The 19907-nt window shown below is 41.0% G+C and overlaps 1 protein-coding gene across 6 annotated transcripts in view; it reads left to right on the forward strand.

Moving 5' to 3' along the window:
• Window positions 1-19907, forward strand: part of VPS53 (VPS53 subunit of GARP complex) — a 143690-nt gene that overhangs the window by 40042 nt on the left and 83741 nt on the right. For all 6 annotated transcript variants that reach the window (XM_049114259.1, XM_025476197.3, XM_035721581.2 and 3 more), the window contains 5 exons: window positions 2194-2309; window positions 3947-4066; window positions 13696-13774; window positions 16342-16485; window positions 17317-17459. In XM_049114259.1, coding sequence (XP_048970216.1) covers window positions 2194-2309; window positions 3947-4066; window positions 13696-13774; window positions 16342-16485; window positions 17317-17459 — 602 coding nt within the window. The remainder of the gene's footprint in view (window positions 1-2193; window positions 2310-3946; window positions 4067-13695; window positions 13775-16341; window positions 16486-17316; window positions 17460-19907) is intronic.

Here is a 19907-nt window from a genome sequence, read left to right on the forward strand (position 1 = left end):
TGAGCTGAAGGGAGACACTTAACTCACTGAGCCACTTAGGTGCCCCTGTGATTACCCATCTTAATAGATGAGAAAACTGAGACTCAGTGAGGCTAAGTAGCTTATTCTAGGATACAGAGTTGGTGAGTGGAATAGCTGAGATTCAACCTTAGAGCTACCTAACTCCAAAACCTGCCATCTCGTGTTCTGTCCTTTTTTGGCTGCCCCTGTCTGACAATTAAGGCACCTTAACTATGGATATTTTATTTGTGTAATGATCTCTGTGACTTTGTTTTTTTTTGTTTTTTTTTTGTTTTTGTTTTTTTGTTTTTTTTGATCTCTGTGACTTTGACCTGAACATCCTTTCCATGAGTTGCCATTAAGGGTGTTTAGAGAATATCAAGTAGTTTGGTTTGTGTGGAGAAGCACAGAATATGTGATGGGTAAAGATGGGAGGTCCTGGGAATGTAGAGCCTGATGAGCTCTGGTACAGAGCTCGAGGGAGGGTCTGACGGATGAGTAGAAAGGGACAGTTTTTTGTGATGAGGCACAGGATTCTGAATACTCAGGATTTAATGACTGCTAGTAATGCAGGAATGAGAAAGGACTCCCTGATGTTAGCACTGGAGCTAAGGAACCTCAGAAGAGGTGCAGGATTTTTCTGTAGGAGTACACGGTGACAATTTCAGTGTTGGAAGTGGGTTATCAGATTCTAGAGCCAAACTCCTGTTCACTATACCACTTTTCTTTTTTTTTTTAAGATTTTATTTATTCATTTATGAGAGACACAGAGAGAGAGGCAGAGACGTGGACAGAGGAAGAAGTAGGCTCCCTGCTGGGAGCCTGATGTGGGACTTGATCCCAGGACCCAACCTAAGCCAAAGGCAGATGCTCAACCACTGAGCCACCCAGGTGCCCCCACTATACTATTCTTGATCTTCTTTTTCCCTAAGCTCAGTCATTCCTTGAAGAAGTGAGAAGTGGTAAATTCTTAACCTATTTCCCCCTTCCACCTCCACCCCCAGGTAATAGAAGTAGAGATACTTTGAGGGCCTGTGAGTTAGAGAGAGAGCAGGCTTGATCGGGAAGTCTCCATGAGAGAGACTTTTACTGCCAAGATCCAAGTTAGCTTAGCAGGTTTGTGGGTGTGGAACTAAGCTGTGAGGGTCATAATCTTTACTTTATGGATTTACCTGGGGTGATCAAACTCTGAAAAATCAGATCATATTAACTTAACTCTTTCACTTTTCACTTTTAATGGGAGGTAGATCTTTCCAGTGTTTTTCACTTTTAATGGGAGGTAGATCTTTCCAGTGACTAGAATGTTTGTGCTTAGTATCCAGGGCACTCCTTTCCTTCAGGGTATCAAAGAACCTGGGATACCAAATTGCTTTTCAGAAAGTTTCTTGATCAACATGAACTTCGGCAGTTTAGTGGAACATTCTACCTAGGTGTTAGTAAAGTTGGAGCACTGTTCCCACTTCACTACTGAATATGCTTTTCTGGTGACTGAAATATATACTTGTATTCCAGGTACAGTTTATTTCTCTTGGATTTCATTGGGTCAACACTGTCTGAATTTTTTACTCCCCCAGTTATCTTCTTGCCCCTGAAGACTTCACATCTCCTCTGTGACAGTACATATTAAGTACTCACCACAGAGGGGTTACGTTTTAGTCTTCTTGGGATTTCAGAGCAAGCCCTTTTTTTTTTTTTTTTCTGGATATGGGGCAGTAAATCCTAGTTCCATGAATAAAGATCACTTCAATAGAAATAGCCAACTGCCCATTTTGTTTCAAACCTGGTAGTTCCCCCACCCTGATCAGAATGCATTCTTTTCTGACCTTGTTGAAGAGGAGGTGTGCCAAACTTGGCTCCCTGGACTTTGTATGCTTCATATTAACTTGCTATTTGGATCCCTCCATTTGGGGCAAAAAATAAAGTTCATTTTGTTCCTCGCAGTTGAAGGCTTTGTACCTCTGGGTAGGGTCATCTGAAGAAATGCCACATGAGATTTAAATGGACTGATTAGAAGGTATTTTGATTTTATATGATGAGAATGTGTTTTCTCCAGGGGCTAACCTGGGTTTTTTTTTTTTTTTTTTTCCTTGCTTCATTTGCCTTATTTTCTTTTGGAGCTACCTGCAAATGGATTTACATCTTTCTTAACCTTCATCCTTTTTCTCCCGTTTTTTTTTTTTTTTTTCTACTTAGGTTAAGGAAATCACCCGCGATATTAAGCAGCTAGATCATGCCAAACGCCACCTGACCACCTCAATCACAACACTGAACCACCTGCACATGTTAGCAGGTGGTGTGGATTCGCTCGAGTAAGCAGTGTCACCTTTCTCTTTGGGGTCCACAGGAAATGAATGTGCCACGGAAGGAAAATGGCATTATAGGTATTTTACTTCTCGGCCAGGGAAGGCTCACTGTCCTGCCCCACTTCCTGCAAATGGGTCTCAAATGTTTAGCTACTATTTGGCTTTCTGCCCTCTGGTGTTCAAAATGTGACAAACACCTGTGCAAGTCAGTGAGAAGGGAACCCAGATAGCATGTGGAGGATGATTCCAAGACTATGGCTTGTTGAAATGTGGTAGATCTCTGCCATTAAGGCCAACAAGGTCATTCAGGACTATAACTGCTCTCTGTAGCCCCTGTCTTGGCAGGTTTTCCTACTTGTGCTGGGCTGAGTTGCAATACTGTTGGATCCATATAGAAACAGAGGTTGAAAAAAAATAAAAGAAAGAGAGCTTTGATTTATCATTCATCCCACTTTTTTTTTCAACCCACTTTTTCAAAGGCATTAGTATCTTGTTTGCTTCATAGGGGAGCTATAGGGAATGATGCATGAGATTAGAAATTGTATTAAAAGGAAGAGCTGATTATTTATTACAAGAAACAATCCAGAGGCCTTTTTTACTAGCAAGATTCTGACATGCCAGTTCACTTCTGCTGTCTGTCTCAGGCTGAGAATTCCCCCTGCCCCAGCCTCAGTGGAATCTCATGTGAGGACATAGAATCTTCACAGAAATTTGGATGCAGCATCTGAAGTTAGAGGGAGGACAGGGTCAAACTCCTTCCTGGTCTCTCCAGGCATTGTGTGAGCTCCAACGAACTCTAGCCCATCTTCCTGCAAGTAGCAGTCAGAGATGTAAGCCAGCCAGTGGGAGACTGGAAGAGCAGTTTCCTTGTCCCTTGCTCCAGATGCTCCAGATGTCCCTTCCCACCAGACTATGAGACCAGGCTGTGGTATTACGGTAACATGTTGACTTGAACTTGGTCCTCTTTTTAAATGCCTCTTTTTTTTTAGTGTCTCTTAAAGAAAGTAATATATTATACATTTAGTGTAAAAGCCCAACTCTACTGAAAAATTTAGATCTAAAAGTTTGTCCTTCTATTAGCATCCTTTTACTGAAGCTTCGTTAACCTTAGTAATAAGGAAGTAGAAAGAGGTGCTTAACATTGGCTTAAAATCTACAGATTTGAGTTAACATATAAATGCCCTTTGTTGTAGCCTAGGAAGATGTGTTTGGTTTGCCCGTGCTGTAATCCTCAAATAGTAACATTCCTATCCCTATTTTCTGTCTAAAGCCTGCTAATCCCATAATACCCAACCTAAATCTTCCCAGATTCCCTGCCCCCCACCCAATGAGAATCCATCACTCACACATTCTTTTTTATCTTCTATAGCATATAACGTGTAATTCTGTTTAGAACTCAGTTTATCCTACTTGGTATTAGTTAGATGGTATTTGGCACTCTGTATCACTAAGCAATGTCACCTTGAGGATTTGGGCCAGGTCTTATTTTCTTTCACCTCCAGTGTGCAGGACCATATATATTCAGTGCTCAGTGAATGGTGACTAAAATCGAGTTGCTCTATTATGGAGCTCAGGATAGGTGGTTCCATATCTATATATTATGTCATGGTGTTTTTCTACATTCTCAATTTATTTCCTTGCAGAGCCATGACCAGGCGAAGACAGTATGGAGAAGTTGCTAACCTTCTTCAAGGTGTGATGAATGTTCTGGAGCATTTCCACAAGTATATGGGAATTCCACAGATCCGGCAGCTTTCTGAAAGGTAAAATGTCATTGGAGAAAACAGTCTTCTGCTTTAAGAAAAGATGGTGCTAGGATGCACTTCAGCACTTAGGTCAGTATGTTCACCGCAAAATCTTGTAAGAAGGAACCTCAGATGTGATCTGATGTAAGTCTGTGTGCTATAGATGTCCACTATACCCCTTTCCAATTTTTTACCATGTAATTGCTGGCCTGGCATCACTGGAGGGGTAGCTGGTAAGTTATATATGTGGTTCTCCAGCTCTTGGTTGTCCACATTTGTGAGGGAAACTGTTTCCCTCACGAACCACAGTATTTCCTTATAACAAACCACCACCACACTTAGTGGCTTAAAACACGAATATTTTACTCATGTAATTTAACCTGCCTTGGCAGGAACAGCTCACCTCAGCTCCATGCAGCATCAGCTGGGGTGGGCCAGGAGAGGCCTGAGGGATCCATGGCTCACTCTCGTGGCTGGCAGGTTGGTACTTGTTGTCCACTGAGAGCTCAGCTGAGTTATCTTCCATGGGCTGCTTGGACTTCCTCATGGCAAGGTGGCTGGGTCCCAAGAATGAGCCTCCCAAGAGAACAAGGCCATGGAAGTCACACAGCATCACTCTGGTACTCACAGGGCTGCCAGGATTAGGGAGGAAGGAACGTAGTCTCCCCCACCCCCTCACTGGGAGGAATGTCAAAGTCCCATTGACAAAAAAAGCATATGAGATTGGCCATATTGCTGTGGCAACTTTTGAAAAATCTCATTTGCCACTAGAACTTCAGATGTGACAAAATGATGACTTAGCTAGCGTCTTCTTTCTTCCTACCTCTGTCTGAGTTCCAGTCCCGGATCCAGAGCCAGTAGAAAGAAAACCTGATACTTAGAAGGAAGAGGAAGCTTCTGAAGGAGAGTAAGGGGAGAGTGAATTCAGTGTCTTTTCTATTAGAAGTAGCAGCCAAAAGAATACTGAGAAGGTAGAGCTGATCACGATTAAGGAATCCTAACCTTTCTTGAACAAAGAGGCAGGCCTTTAGCAGTAGCCATCATTCTTATTTCTGTCTTCCTAATGATGCCTGATTACTACAGGCTTCTTTTTTTGTTAAGTCTCTGTATTTTTAATCATGTAAATAATACAGATATGCATTTTCTTTATTTTTTAAAAAATCAAATATACAGATGAAACTCAAGTCTCCGTTAGCTATAGCTGAGATCCTAGTGCTACCTATATACAGATAGTGATGTAGTGACTTATTAATTTAATGTGTATCCCTCTAGATTTTTATATGCATTTACATAAATCTGTACTTTCAATTTGTGGTTTTGTTATGTTTTGTTTTGAATAAATGGTTTCACACCATATGCTTCATTCTGAAACTTTTTGGTTTTAACCTTGTGATGTATTTTAGAGATTTTTCCACATTGATATGTACAGACCTACCTTGTTCTTTTTTAATTGATGCCTGCAATTCCATAATATAACATACCACAGATTAACCATTTTCATATCACTAATTGTTTGCTTCTAATTTGTAAAAGCTATTTCATGTCTGTAAATATTTTGCTAGGATAGCTTCTGGGTCACTGGTAAAATGCAATTAAAATTTTAATAACTGCCCACTTGCCCTCCCAAGAGGTTTTATCTATTTATAGTAACCATCTGCACAGTATGTGAGTACCCACTTACCCATACCTCAGCATGCTTTATTTATTTTTTTTTTTAATTTTTATTTATTTATGATAGTCACAGAGAGAGAGAGAGGCAAAGACACAGGCAGAGGGAGAAGTAGGCTCCATGCACCGGGAGCCCGACGTGGGACTCGATCCCGTGTCTCCAGGATCGCGCCCTGGGCCAAAGGCAGGCGCCAAACCACTGCGCCACCCAGGGAACATGCTTTATATTGTCAGTTTTCCTTTTTTATTTAACTGAAGGATGAAAAATAACATCAGGTTCCTTTCATTTCCATTTCTATGGTGACTACTGAGACTCGTTTCCCTTTGATTGTTGGCCATTGCATTTCCTCTGAAATGCCTGTTTACCTGTATTGTCTCTTTGTCTATTGGGTTATTTTTTTCCTTATTGTTATGTAAGAGTTCTCTATATATTCTAGAAGTTAATATTTGGCAGAGCTGGTAGACCTTGCCTGTAAAACCATCTGGACATGTTACCTATCTTGAAGGCAGATCTTTGACTCTCACTGCAATTTCTTCCATGGTAATTAGACTATTCAGATTTCCTACTTCCTTTTATTTTTTTTAACTATGTTAATATATAAATAACATAAAATTTACCAGTTTAATAGTTTTCAAGTGTAGAACTCAGTGGCATTAAGTATATATTCATAATATTGTACAGCCATCACCACTTCTATTTCTAAAACTTTTTCATTACCTGAAACAGAAACTCTTATTCATTAAAGAATAACCCATATTTCCTCCTCTCTCCCACTTCTGGTTACCTGTGTTCTCTTTTATGTTTCTGTAATTTGCCTAGTTTAGGTACCTCTCATAAATGGAATCATACAATATTTGTTCTTTTGTGTCTGGCTCATTTTACTTAGTACAATGTTTCAAGGTTCATCCATGTTGTAGAATGCATCAGAATTTCATTCCTTTTTAAGGCTGAATATTTCAGTGTGCGTGTGTGTGTGAGTCTGTGTGTGCGTGTGTGTGTGTGTGTGTTTATTACATTTTGTTTATCCATTCCTCTGTGAATGGACACACAGGTTGCTTCTACCCATTGGCTGTTAGAATAGGTAAATCTATTTTCTGGTATTTCTTGTTGTCTATTAAAAATCTGGTCAGTCTGATTCTTACTCCTTTATAAGGTAATCTATTTTAATTTGATTTTTTTTTAAGATTTTATTTATTTATTCATGACAGACACACAGAGAGAGAGACAGAGACACAGGCAGAGGGAGAAGCAGGCTCCACGCAGGGAGCCCGACACAGGACTCGATCCCAGGTCTCCAGGATCACACCCCGGGCTGAAGGTGGCGCCAAACCGCTGGGCCACCAGGGCTGCCCTAATTTGATTTTTATTTTGCTCCAGAAGCACTTGAGATTGGGTCAGGAGGATGGTCAGGAATTACTAGAGTATAGGTCTGTTGTCCTTCAAGTTGGTCTGTACTTACCATATCTTCAATCTGAAGACTCATGAGTTTAAGTTCTGAGAAATCATTTTCCTCTATTTCTTTGAGTAGTTTCTATGCTTTGTTCTCTGTGCTCTTTCTATGTGGCATTCCTATTACACGAATATTGGAACTTCTAGATCTGCTGCCATATTTCTTTGATTTTTTTTTCTTTTTTTTTTTTTTTTAGGGAGGAGGAGGGAAGGGGGGACTCTTAAGCAGGTTCTGTGCCCAGCACAGAGCCCAGCGCAGGATTTGATCTTCACAACCCTCAGATCATGACCTGAGCCAAAACCAAGAGTCACTCACTCAACCAACTGAGCCACCCAGGCATCCCAGATTATATGTACTTTTTTTTTTTTTTAAGACTTTATTTATTTATTCATGAGAGACTAGAGAGAGAAAGAGAGGGGCAGAGACACAGGCAGAGGGAGAAGCAGGCTCCATGCAGGGAGCCCAATGTGGGACTTGATCCTAGGTCTCCAGGATCATGCCCTGGGCTGAAGGTGGCACTAAACTGCTGAGTCACCGGGGCTGCCCTCTATGTACTTTAAAGCTCTGAGTTGCCTGTCCTGTTTCTTTGTCCTCTGATAGCAGGTCTTCAGTTTGTTGAGCATGGTGACTTTCTTTCTTGGCATTAGCATTCTTCTAGTGTTTGGTGATTTCTAGATGAAAGCTTATTTTTAACTTTGAGATTCTTTCATCCTGATCAGGGATGCTCTTTTATTGCCACTGGCTAGTGAGGGAAAGGGGGCTATGCACTGCTCAGCTAAGGGCCGTAGATAGCTCTAAGAAGGTGTGGTGGGGCTGGAGCTGGAGGAGCTGCCAGGTAGATATGCCAGTGGTTAATCTGTGCTTGTGGGCTTCTTTTTTTTTTTTCTTTCCCCCTGTCCCCGCCCTGGGGTCGGGCAGTAGCATCTCCCATAAATCGTAAATCGCTTGTGGGCTTCTTCATCTGCCTTCTGGTCACTCCTGGGGTTCTCAGACCCATACCATTCCTTGACCTGAGCGTTCAAGGCAGGGATGCAGGCCTGGAGACTGGCTTTGTTACTCCTCTTGCAAGAGCCCAACATATCCTGCTACCATTTGCTTCAGGGCCCCTCCTGCTCTCATTGTCTGCTACCCTCCTGTCTTTCATTTTTGAAAAGCAGTTTCAGCAATGGTTTCCTTCAATTCTGTGCTACCAGGCAGTCCTTAGTTTCTAGTGCACCACTTCTTTTTCTTGCCTGGTTCTGGATTTTTCTTAATATCTTTTATTATTTCTAGGGATCTGGGGCAGGAAGAAGAGATGACAACATGTGCTCAGTGTGCCATCTTATAGTGGAAGTGCCAGAGAGCCAGTAGGGAGTGTAAGAACAAAGTTTGGCGGAATCCTAGGGAAATCACCACCCTGTCCGCCATTCTTCCTAACTCCTCACACTTAGAGCTGGCCAATTGCCATATCACACTGGGGGCATGGAGTAGCCCAGGGAGCAGACAAACAGGGCCTTTTAAGCTGCCAAAAAGAAGGAAGCTTGGCTAGAGAGGGCAGACTTGTTCCCAGGGGATGGAGGAGAAGGGAAGGCACTATTACTTCCCCTTACTCTTGTGATAATCCAGAGTTGATCTTTTTTTTCCCTGTTAACTGATTCTTTCCTTCATTTACCTAATAGATATATACTAAGGACTTTGTATGTCCTGGGGCCCATGCTGAGGTACTGAAGGCACAAAGTAGGAAATGTATACTCACTGCCCTCAGGGAGTTTCACTGGTGTTGTGTGGAGGAGACACTAGTAGAAAATTTTAGTATAGCATAGATACAACAAAACTGGTAGATGCTGTACAACCAGTAAGAGAAATTGAAAGACTCAGCCTTCAGGGGCTAAGGTCAGGGGTCACAGTAGAATTCAGTTTTCATCTGATCTTAAAAGAATAGCTAGGATCTTACCAGCAAGACAAGAAGAGGAGGAAAAAAGGAGAAAGAGGACATCATGGAACTTTGGGAGACAATGAAGTGTGAAAGTCTGCATAGGTAGGTAGGATCAGATTTTATATGCCTTGCCTAAGAATCTGTTCTTTGTTTCATGGACAGTGAAAGATCCTAAGCAGGGAGGGACATGCTCTCATTTGTGTTTTGTAAAAGTCTTATGTATTGTAGGTACATAAGACTGGAGATTGAGACTATGTTCTAGACTAGAAAAGATAAGAACCTTACCAGGACAGTGACCATAAGGTCAAGGAGATCTGCGGAGGAGCTGGTTACTAATTGGTTGTGTTGGATGGACATTGTTGATGGCAGGAATATGGCAGAACTGAATTCTGTTCCTAAAAAAGTAATGTAGGGACAAACAAGAGGATACAGTCTTTTAGGACTCTGTTTTTTAACATTTTTCAAAGAAGTGGTTTTATAATTTGAAGGAACTTTGTGATCACTGCTATAAAACATTCTCCTTAAAAAGAGAAAAAATCTAACATGCTAGCAGTGTATGTGAACATTCATTACCATGTGGGATTGCTGCAAATGGGAGGACTTAACTTTCGTTTCACAACTTCTATTTGCAAAAATTTTGTATGGGTTAAAAAGAATAAATATAAATATGTGCTATTAAGTAACACAAAAAACAAAACGAGAGAAGAGCTCTCTGGTTTTCAGTGCTTGATTACAGTTGTTTTTCAAGAGGTACTAAAAGTTGGAGGAAAGTCCAGATTTCTTATTTTTAGCATCTTTTCTGGTGAATTCTCCTCCCTTATGTTTGCATAGTGATGGTAGAACCATCTGGAAATGATAGAAGTAGCTGTTTGTTGAGGGGCAGGGGAGAGGGCAGCAGAGCTGTACTCTGTGTATTGCTTTAGTTTCTCCAATTTAATAGCTTGCTGTCTATAAATCGTAGAAATCACATGAACGTTTGTGCTCTGAAACCATTGCCTGTACCTTTGAAATATGAAGTTCATGGACCTTGATTTGAATATGACTATTTCTTCCAACTACCCTTCTGGAAAATGCTTAAATATTAATGTAGCATTGAAGGAAATATTTTTTTTCATTAATATCATCTTTACATTCAGAGCCTCCTGGCTTAAGAATATCCATAAAAGCAAATATTTCTAGTAATCAGTCAATATTTCTTGAGAAAGAGTGGAAGATTCTTGCATTCTTTTGAAACTCGTAAAACTCTCGAACTAAAAAGTATTTTTCAGGGCTATAGTTAACCTCTTAGACGTGAGAGATATTTGGCAGGTTGGGAGGGTGGGTACTATCACATTGTGTAGCAGTGAAAGAAATCAGAGAATGAAAAGACCTGAATAGCTATGGGACTTTGACAAGTTCTTTCTGAAAGAACTTCAGTTTCAAAAGCATAAGGGTTGTACTTCATTGTCTCATGGAATCACACTTAAGATTCGGGGTTTGGATTCTTTATAGGGCCTGTTTGGAAATAGAGTGTCTGACCAATCTGACTAGTTAACCATTCTGTCCAGTACAGACTGTGCTTGGGAGGTCAACTTACTGTGAAGTGCTGAGGGTGTTTCCCTCAGGGCAGTCATTCATAAGGTAGCAGAAGCATCAGGATTACCTTATCCACAAATGTCTAAATAATTTTCATAATTTACTATATTCTGCTGCTGCTACCTGTTATGTAAACTGATAACACAGTTTTAGGAAAGATCACCTTTGTCAAATGGCATGGAGAGTGCTAGAAGTCAGTTGATTGACCTTCCCTTTCTGAGCAGCACTGTGACTCCTTTGTTTCCTAAGTGCGATCAACACTGAGTTGTCACACCCAAGTGGACTGAGCTTATTTGAATACCAGGATGAATTTTTATTCACTCTCTTCTCTATTAGTTGTAGATAAATTTCCTAATTATTCTTAAAAATCATGGTAGCTCAACTCTCTTCTGCTAATGGAGTCTCAGTTGCTCCATCTCTTTACAATAGGAACTTTTTGGTTTTCAAAGAGGAAGGAATTTAGCCAAAGATGTGTTTTTTTTTTTTTTTTTTAGTGTTGATTTCTTTCTCAGATCCTGTTTAGGCAACTGATTGTAAAGACTACTATTCACATCTCACCCTGAAAATGCATGGAATTATGGTTTGGGTTTATAGATATTGTTGTTAATGTCTGTAAGGGAAATGGTCACTCTTTCATCTGAGTACACTGATTGACACTTTGAAAACTATACTTGGAAACGTGTATGTCCCATGGAAATATTTATGTTCTGAAGCCTATTCTTGTGCTCCAACATTAATTATACATCCAACTTGCAGTCACCTGTGAAGGTGTCTGCTGTTGCCAGTTAGTGCTGTAAAGGTGGGTGTTGGGGAATGGTCAGTCTTGGAGAAGACAGTGAAAGTCCAGGCCTGCATCCCCCACCTTTTTCTTCACAAATCTTAGTTGTGACACATATAAGGGAAATGACTTATCCTAAGGGAAATGGCTCACTGGTGGCACGGCCAAGTCTAGACTGTCTCAAGACGTGACTTTGAAAATGGATTAGAGAAGATGGCAAGAGGATCTGCAAATCATACTCTGGTACTTCTCCTGTCTTCTGCACTCTAGAAATACCAAACCTTGCCATAGGCTCTGGTTGTCTTTTCAAGCACCTCAGCAAGAATATGGAGTTAAGGGCTGAAGGGGGAAAGGTGAGAGGCAGAGATGGAACCTTCATATCGCCGAGATGCTCAGGAGCCTTGAGAATATGACTGGAAATGTCCCCAATGAGTGTAAGAACTTCCCCTGCAGGAATTGTCCTTGTGGCTTAGGAAGGAACTGGTACTCTCTTTGTGTTGCCAAGAAGCAAGTAGGACAGAGGGGCCTGAGCCTCTGGAAGCTCTGTCTTGTGACCTGGCACCAGGGGAGGCTGTCTGCCAGGCCCATTATGTGGAGTCACAAGACCTCTGAGGTACAGTTTTGCAAAAGCAAGTTCTCTTCACTCCTGTCAGAGCTCATACTCAAAGCATACTTCCTATTGTCCATTTGGCAACTCTAGATGGATGGCCCTACTTGTGATTTGGGGGCTACTCCAATAATAGCATTACCTCTGTCACTGAATGACTCAAGAGGCTGCAAAGCTACCTGTAAGAGTGGTTTTAAAAGTTTTGAAGATAGTGGAAAAATCCTGGAAAGTATTTGGAGTAAAGCATAATTACAACTGTGCCACAGAAAAAACCAGATTGTTTGGGGTCCTCCCTATCCCCTCATTAAAAAAAAAAATTCTCAGTAGGTTGCCAGCCACCGCTAAATAGCCAAAGAAATTGTGGTTTTGAGCTGCTTGCTATTTCTAGAAACTTTACAGTTAATTCCAAAGTAACAGGGTGGAGACCAAAAAAGGAAGAACATTGTTTTATGGTGCTTTTAGCAAAGGTAAAATATTTGCCTTGGGCTCAGGGCAGTCAGCTCTGTGGGAATGAATGACTGGTGCAAGGCATCTAGCTCCTGGCAACTGAAGAAGGACATGGTCACTGCAGGTGGTGCTGACACGCACAGTTCCTTTCTTATCCCAACTGCTTCTCCTCTTATTTCAGTGTGACAATGATTTCTTGAGCTCCTGGTAGACACACAGATCACTGGGTTGACCTCCCCTTTCAAGCTAGCTTGTTTTGGTTGTCAGTGGGCATGAATTTCATCTTCATTCAATGGCCTTCACTCCCACACTACAGCTCATTTTATCTTTTGGAGCTTTTTCTTTTTACTTTAGAAAACATTCTTTTTGTTCAATTTTTTTTTATAAATTTTTTTTATTTATTTATGATAGTCATACACACACAGAGAGAGAGAGGGGCAGAGACACAGGCAGAGGGAGAAGCAGGCTCCATGCACCGGGAGCCTGACATGGGACTCGATCCCGGGACTCCAGGATTGGGCCCTGGGCCAAAGGCAGGCGCCAAACCACTGCGCCACCCAGGGATCCCCAATTCTTTTTTAATGATTGTGTTTATTTATTTGAGGGACAGAGAGCACACGAGAGCAGGAGGGAGAGAGAGAATCTGAAGCAGACTCCCCACTGAGTATAGACCTGAACCAAAACTGAGTCAGAGGCTTACCCAGTGGAGCCACCCAGGCAACCCTCCTTTTGTTCATTTGTTAAAACTTAGGATCCTGAAGTTGGCTTGCAGGGTGAAAAAGAAACATCTCTGAGGCATTATGGAGCCCTCCTGCATTCTGGACTCCAAGGAGCAGGGGTGCAGCTATAGCAGTAACCCCACATAGATTTCTATTGGATTGGGTGTTTTTATGTAGCATTTTCCCACAGCATAACTACCCTCTGATAATACCTTGTAAAGATTAACATATACTCCCTCATAGCAGAGTGGCCTAGAAGAACTTTGGGATATAGAAAATCCATCATGAGCATAAATCAGATGCCTGGGTTCTGGTCATAAACCTGCTACTAACTAGTATGCGACCTCTCCTATCTAGCTACCACCTCCCTGTTCCCTGGATGATCTCTAAAGACTTGAACAGTTCTGAGCCTGATCAATCTTTGCATAGTTCCTTATGGATATATGAAAATTATACCAGGCAGTGACATGTTCTCTTTTCCCTACAGAGTGAAGGCTGCCCAGACTGAATTAGGACAGCAAATCCTGGCTGATTTTGAAGAAGCGTTTCCTTCCCAAGGCACCAAGGTATTGTTTTCCCGCCAATCTTAGACATAATCACCATTCTTGCCTAATTCACACCCGCTACTGTTATTCTTCCTTTATTCTTCCAAAAGTGGAAGAATCCACTGTCTTCTGGCAGCTGTAAGACTATTTGCTAGAGGTTCAGGGTAATAAGACCATCCTTGATTTTAAATATCCCAAAGCAACATTGAATCTTCATCTGTGTTCTTCCAAACATCAAAGAATGAGGATTTATTTTGGTTTAATTTAATGTGTGTCAAACCTAATATCTCATCTGCCTAGCAAATTCCTTTTTTCTCATGGCTGTGTTAAAAAAAAAATTTTTTTTTTTTTTCCAAACCACAGTGTTTTTTAGGATCATTACATAACTTACTGGTTTCATTTTGGTGAAAAGATGGCTGGGAGGAGCATCCACAGGCTTATGTAACTCTCAAAGTGACACAGTTAAGAGACTCACTTTTAATGACCAGAATCCTGTTCTTTAGGAGTAATCCCTTTAGCTCTTGCTGGTAGCATCGCTGTTTGTGTTGTGTCTGCGAAGGCCATGGTATTTCACTTGTGAGCTATGGTTACCCTTCTCCCATAACAAGCTTTGCCTCAGTTGGCTGTCATTGTTCTGGGTAACTGCTTTTAGCTCTATCTTTCAAATTGTAGCAGATGTAATTTTAATGCGTTGCGTATGTCAGGGAGAGAAGATTCTTCAGAAGTTTTTTTCCTCTATTATTTGAGCATTTCAAGAGAACAAATTATTCAACACAGAAACAAACCAAAGTACACACAGGCAAGCAGCATTCCTCACTGCATTTGGTGGGTAGAGATGGGGATAGATGTTCATTTACTGAGCCAAGGAACGTTTCCTGGATCTGCTCTATAATTCAATAACTGGAAATATCTTAATCATTTTTCTTTGTGCTCCATAAAAGAAACTTAGGAAGTAGGTGGGGGTAGCTGCCCCAACTTTGTAGATTACTTCCTGTAGGAAACCTGCTCTTGATTTTAATGTCTGCATCTATAATGGCTGCCTTCAAGTAATCAGATATTTCATTTGTAAAATATGTTCCTTTCAGGATTTTATATTCTTTATTCATTTGATATAACTGTGGAGTATGGATGTTGGAAGGCCATTCTGTAAAAAGGAATTGCAAGATATTCACAAACTATAAGCACCAGACTTTTCTTAGTCCAAGGTCTGCTTTACTATATATTCTAGCCCAATTGCAAAAAGGTTCAGTAAGATATGAATGAAGCCCCAGCTTTATTGTTCAGAAGAAACTAATCTTGATCTACTTTATGTCTTTTTCTCAGATCCCACCAGGCAGATGAAATTTAAAAAAAAATGTTTTAACAACTTGCTTCCTTTTTCTGTAGCTGGGTAACCTAATTTTTTTTTTTTTTTTAAGTTTTCTACTTTCCCTTTCAATGACTATTGACTTTTCTTAAAGGCCTTATATTGCTATTCCTCTTTCACAAATAGAAATCAAGACATTAAAATTGTGCAAGGTAACCTAAGTCCTTTCTAAATGAAAATATCTGAATCCATGAGCCCATCGGTTTCGGCTTCTGTGTCTTCTCTATCAGATCAAGCACTTTCATCAAGAAACAAGAGGTGGGCAGTCAGAGCACTCAGCAGATGACATAACAACCACTCAGCACAGAGCGAGTCAGCATCTTAACAATTTAGCTCTCAGGCAACTTGGTAAATTTAAAAACTCTTGAACTTCAGTTGAGACAGATACATTATTGGACAGAGTTTACCCAGAAGAATCATAGAGATTTGGAAGAACATTAATCATCACCTAATTGAAGTCCTTTTTTTTTCATTTATTTTTCAGATAAGTTTTAATAACTGTACCAAAGCTACACAGCTATTTAGCCCAACCAAGAGTAGATTCCAGGTGTTCTTTTTGCTATAGTCCACTCATCCAACCATGTTCATGTTCATTCAATAAGTTACTACAAAGAAAAGTTCAGTGAAATTGAATTGGCTTCAGTAATAACAAAGGCCTTTCCAGCATGATGTATCAGTATGGCCCTCAATAACCTTCTATTGCCTTTCAGATCAAGGGGCCAATATCATATTTTACCTTTGGCTACCTTTGTGGGTAGTTGACTGTCAGCAAAACAAGTCTGGTAGTTTAGAACTTGATTTTAGATTTTAAATGCCACTGCATTGTTTGTCACTAAGAACAGGAACCTGAGGTTGGAATCAGGGGAAAATGGCACATGTGGGGTGAGACCAGTGTCATTCTGAATTTTATGGCTCTTCACCAAGGTGATTTCAGTTTTGTATTCAGAAAGCAAAATTTCCTATGACCATTGCTGGCCCTGTTTCCAAGATGTCTCCTTGCTGACTCACAAAGTAGCTTTTATATTGGCTACTACGGACTAGCTTAATAATTCTTTCATCGACTAATAAGTAAAATATCCAGCCACAGCAAAAGAATAAGTGTCAGGGGAGTGGAAGTAATAATGTCTTCAAGAGAGGAACAAGAAGTAGTAGCTGTCAGAAGCCATGAGATTTAAAGGTTGCATCTGGCTCTTGAACTGGTGTGTGTTGTTTGTTTTACCAGAGGCCAGGAGGACCCAGCAATGTGCTACGAGATGCATGTCTGGTTGCTAATATTTTGGATCCTAGAATCAAACAGGAAATCATCAAAAAATTTATCAAACAGCATCTGTCAGAATATCTAGTACTTTTTCAAGAAAACCAAGATGTAAGTAATAACCACACCAAATTGATATTACATTTGAATTTATTGACAATTAAGTACCCTCAAATCTGATTTATATTTTAATAGTACTACTGCCTAAAAATGTTGGTGGTTGAACTGTGAATCCTGGTAGGGGCTGACTGTACAGGTTGATGGTTCTTAACCATTTTGAGGTCACTGACCTTTTGGAGAAATTAATGGGAGCTACACATACTCTCCCCAGAAAAATGTACCTATGCATTAAAACTTTGCATACAGTTTTAGGATATTTACAGACCCTTATAGTTTAACATAGACCCAAGTTAATAACCTCTGGATTAAGTGAAAAAGTAGCCTAGATTCTTTAAAACTGTGAGAAATAGGGCCTCCTTGGTGGCTCAGGAGTCAGTTGAGCATCCAACTCGATTTCGGCTCAGGTCATGATCTCAGGGTTGTGAGATCAAGCCCCAAATTGTGTTCCATGCCAAGCATGGAGCCTGCTTGGGATTCTCTCTCTCCGTGTCTAAAAAATAAATAAAATAACATAAAATAAAACTGGGAGAAATAGGGCACCTGGGTGGCTCAGTGGTTGAGCATCTGCCTTTGGCTCAGGATGTGACCCCAGAGTCCTGGGATTGAGTCTCACATCAAGCTCCCGGCAGGGAGCCTGCTTCTCCCCCTCTCCCTATGTCTCTGCCTCTCTGTGTCTCATGAATAAATGAATTAAAAAATCTCAAAACAAAACAAAAAACTGTGAGAAATAGAGATTTGTTCTGTTTTTCTTAGTTCTGTGTTTTTGATTATGTCGACACTACTTCTAAGCACCGGGTGGATTTTGTTCCTTACCTTCCTAAGGTTGCCTGGCTGGACAAAATCGACAGACGCTATGCCTGGATAAAACGCCAGCTTGTGGACTATGAGGAGAAATACGGCCGTATGTTTCCACGTGAGTGGTACATGACTGAGAGGATTGCAGTAGAATTTTGCCATGTCACAAGGTAGATCCCAACTCTACTGGTTTTATTGTTAATTGAGATCAATTAAAATTGGTTGATTGAAATCAATCCCCCAGTCTTTAGGAATTCTATGTTGTCTTGTGGATTGGATACCATTTCTACCTTTTGTTGTTGTTGTTTGAAAGTCCCCTTTTTAATGAGAAGTTCTTCATCTGCGCTAGATTCTTCTCTCCCTTTAGAAACCCCTTCTCCTGTCAAAAGTCAGGTTTTATAAACCCAAAACCAAACCCTAAACTCCAGTTGCAGCTGTATTCCAACTTCTCCAGCTTCAGACTTCCAAACCTAGAGGAGAGGGCATGTGTGTGGAGGAAGAATAGAAACTTCTAGGGATGGGATCCCTGGGTGGCGCAGCAGTTTGGCGCCTGCCTTTGGCCCAGAGCGCGATCCCGGAGACCCGGGTTCGAATCCCACGTCGGGTTCCCGGTGCATGGAGCCTGCTTCTCCCTCTGCCTATGTCTCTGCCTCTCTCTCTCTCTCTCTCTCTGTGACTATCATAAATAAATAAAAATTTAAAAATAAAAAATAAAAAAAATAAAATAAAAAATAAAAAGAAACTTCTAGGGAAAAAAAAAAAAAAAAGAAACTTCTAGGGAGAAAAGTAAAAAAGGGTACATAAGAGCCCTGGGCTAGTAGCCTATAGTCAAAGCATGTTTCCTCCCCCTTAAGAGTAATGCATCTGCTCCTGTCTTTGCTCTGGGGCTTTCCTTTGGCCTGACTCTTGCCTCAGACAGCCTGCCTTCTTGACTTAACCTAGTCAAGGTTCATCCACCAGATTCCCCTATGTTATTCGTCACCCTGCATTTACTCCTGTATCTCCATCACATGCCTCAGTGTACGGTGTATATATCCATCATCATTTTGCTTTTCTGACTTGCTACATAGTTCTAAAGGGACAGGGTAGTATCTACATCAGTGACAGGAAATATTTGCTAAACAAATTTCCTGCCCCTAATGCAGTGTTTTTATAGTCTTTGGATAGTTCATAATATCAGCATCTGAGTGTTCTGAGCATTCTAAAGACTTTCTGTCATTCCTCCTGTCTGCAGTTTCATGAATGTAGCCCAGGGCCAGATAGTTCATTTGTATTGAAGAATTAAAATCCAAGGTTAGATCAGTGTGTCCATGACAAAGCTAAAGCTAGAGTCAAAACCTTTTATTCTTTACTTGCAGCTATACCGCAGCAGTGGTGGTAACAGAGTTTATCTATGCCCATAGATAACAAAGTTATCTATGCCCTTCTTTTTTTTTTTTTTAAGATCTTATTTATTTATTCATGAGAGGCAAAGAGAGAGAAGCAGAGACACAGGCAGAGACAGAAGCAGGCTCCATGCAGGGAGCCTGATGTGGAACTCAATCCTGGGTCCAGGATCATGCCGTAGGCTGAAGGCAGACACTCAACTGCTGAGCCACCTAGGCATCCCCCCATTTTTTTTTTTTTTTTTAAGATTTTTTTTATTTGGGCAGCCCTGGTGGCTCAGCGGTTTAGCGCCGCCTTCGGTCCAGGACGTGATCCTGGAGACCTGGGATTGAGTCCCACATCAGGCTCCTTGCATGGAGCCTGCTTCTCCCTCTGCCTATGTCTCTGCCTCTCTCTCTCTCTCTCTCTCTGTGTGTGTGTGTCTCTCATTAATAAATAAATAAAATCTTTAAAAAAAAATTTTTTTATTTAGCAGTTGGAGAAAGAGAACATAAGCAGGGGGGAGGGGCAGAGGGAGAGGGAGAAGCAGACTCCCTGCTGAGTGGGGAGGCTGATGTAGGGCTCTATCCCAGGACTTTGAGGTCATGACCTGAGCCACCCAGGCACCCCTTATCTATGCCCTTCTAACAGTGCACAATTATATTAACTCCAGCCTAATTTTTTTAAAAAATCCCATGTCTAAGCATAACTCAGCCACTTTAGAATAATTGATGGTAGGCATCTTTCTTAAAATCATGGAGAATACAATCAAGTTGTACACTTTAAACACATATTTATTTTGAAGGACAGAACTTGCCAAGATTTCTTAAGGGATATTGGCTATTGACTTTATTTTTTTTAAGATTATTTATTCATGAGAGAGAGAGAGAGAGAGAGATAGAGAGAGAGGCAGAGATACAGGCAGAGGGAGAAGCAGGCTCCTTGCAAAGAGCCTGATGTGGGACTGAATCCTGGATCTTGGGATCATGCCCTGAGCCAAAGGCAGACGCTCAACTCCCGAGCCACCCAAGCGTCCCTATTTTTTTTTTTTTTTAGTAGACCTTATTTTTTTTTTTTTAATTTTTATTTATTTATGATAGTCACACAGAGAGAGAGAGAGGCAGAGACATAGGCAGAGGGAGAAGCAGGCTCCATGCACCGGGAGCCTGACATGGGATTCGATCCCGGGTCTCCAGGATCGCGCCCTGGGCCAAAGGCAGGCGCCAAACCGCTGCGCCACCCAGGGATCCCTA

This window comes from Canis lupus, chromosome 9 (assembly GCF_003254725.2).
Source record: "Canis lupus dingo isolate Sandy chromosome 9, ASM325472v2, whole genome shotgun sequence".
NCBI lineage: Eukaryota > Metazoa > Chordata > Mammalia > Carnivora > Canidae > Canis > Canis lupus.